The sequence below is a fragment of the Acyrthosiphon pisum genome, chromosome X (assembly GCF_005508785.2).
Source record: "Acyrthosiphon pisum isolate AL4f chromosome X, pea_aphid_22Mar2018_4r6ur, whole genome shotgun sequence".
Classification (NCBI taxonomy): Eukaryota; Metazoa; Arthropoda; class Insecta; order Hemiptera; family Aphididae; genus Acyrthosiphon; species Acyrthosiphon pisum.
Window position 1 is genome coordinate 120,183,326 of NC_042493.1, and position 1,524 is coordinate 120,184,849.

Consider the following 1,524-nt stretch of genomic DNA (forward strand, 5'->3'; position numbering starts at 1 on the left):
AGTACCGATTTGACGATACATCGACGCATGCACACTGGAGAAAACCGTTCACTTGTGATGTATGTGATAAGTCGTTCTCTAAAAGTGGCAATTTGATAGCACATCGACGCATGCACACTGGAGAAAAACCGTACGCGTGTGATGTATGCGAAAAGTCGTTCACTGAAAGTGGCAGTTTGACGAAACATCGACGCACGCACACTGGAGAAAAGCCGTACGCTTGCGATGTATGCGAAAAGTCGTTCTCCAGAAGTACCGATTTGACGATACATCGACGCATGCACACTGGAGAAAAACCGTACGCGTGTGATGTATGCGAAAAGTCGTTCTCTGAAAGTGGCAGTTTGACGAAACATCGACGCACGCACACTGGAGAAAAGCCGTACGCTTGCGATGTATGCGATAAGTCGTTCTCCAGATGTACCGATTTGACGATACATCGACGCATGCACACTGGAGAAAAACCGTACGCGTGTGATGTATGCGATAAGTCGTTCTCTGCAAGTAGCAATTTGACAAGACATAAGCGTACGCACATGGCACACTGAACGGAAGTATCAAAGATCTATGATCCAATGACCGTATTAAAATAAGATACATCTAGATAACATATTACCTATTATGGTCAATGTGTTAATTTTATCGAGTAAATAGTTTTTTCTTAATACTTAATAAATTGCTAATTTTTCATATTATGCTCAAATAAATATTACATTTCGTATGGTTTTCAATGTTTAAAATATAATGTTTTCAATTTTCTATGTAAAACATTGAATTTAAATATCGTTTATTTTGTTTATAAGAGTACAAAACAATAATAATTTATTGATTATCTAATCCTTCATTCTCAACAGCGAAACAAATTATCAAATGTTTGATGCATGTTATCCTATTTCGATAACGTATACCAATAGATCCAAGGTCCATACGTGTTTCTCCTTTATTGTCATTTCCAAAGCACCACATATCCACCACGAAATTATTAAAAACGTATTTTCGCCCAACAGTTTCAATCCGACCAACAACACTCTTAAACCAAACGCGTTTCCCACCGAACTACAACACTTGGGCATGTATAAAGATTATTTAAACATATTTAAATAATTCGATAAAAAAAACATCATAACATAAATTATACATATATATTATGATAAGATATTCAATACTGGATGTTAAAAAAATAATCAGTCTTCCTACATATTATTATTATTATTATTATTATAATTATTTTAAAAACTTCTATAATATTCTATCTAATGAAAGTTACTTCCGTGACATCACCTTTTAGTGTCGTCATGCAATAAACGGGCTTTAAAACTGTTATATTGCTCTTTATTCGTCTCGCTTATATTATGTTTTATTCACACGATTACCATACACGTACCAGATCAGACGTCTGCGTTGTATTATAATATTGTTGCGATATTGTTGCACTTTGCGTCCAGAGTAACGTGATAGGTACATATCGTTAAGTATTTCACACGGTATAATAATATATGGAAACACGAATGTGTGTCACGTTTA

General features: G+C 34.9%; 1 protein-coding gene across 1 annotated transcript in view; it reads left to right on the forward strand.

The window, feature by feature from the left end:
* The window catches only part of LOC100571304 (zinc finger protein 271), a 1,092-nt gene extending 544 nt beyond the window's left edge, over nucleotides 1-548 (forward strand). The window contains exon 2 of the mRNA XM_029485472.1: nucleotides 3-548. Within this exon, the coding sequence (XP_029341332.1) occupies nucleotides 3-548 (546 nt within the window). The remainder of the gene's footprint in view (nucleotides 1-2) is intronic.
* The last annotated feature ends 976 nt before the right edge of the window (nucleotides 549-1,524 follow it).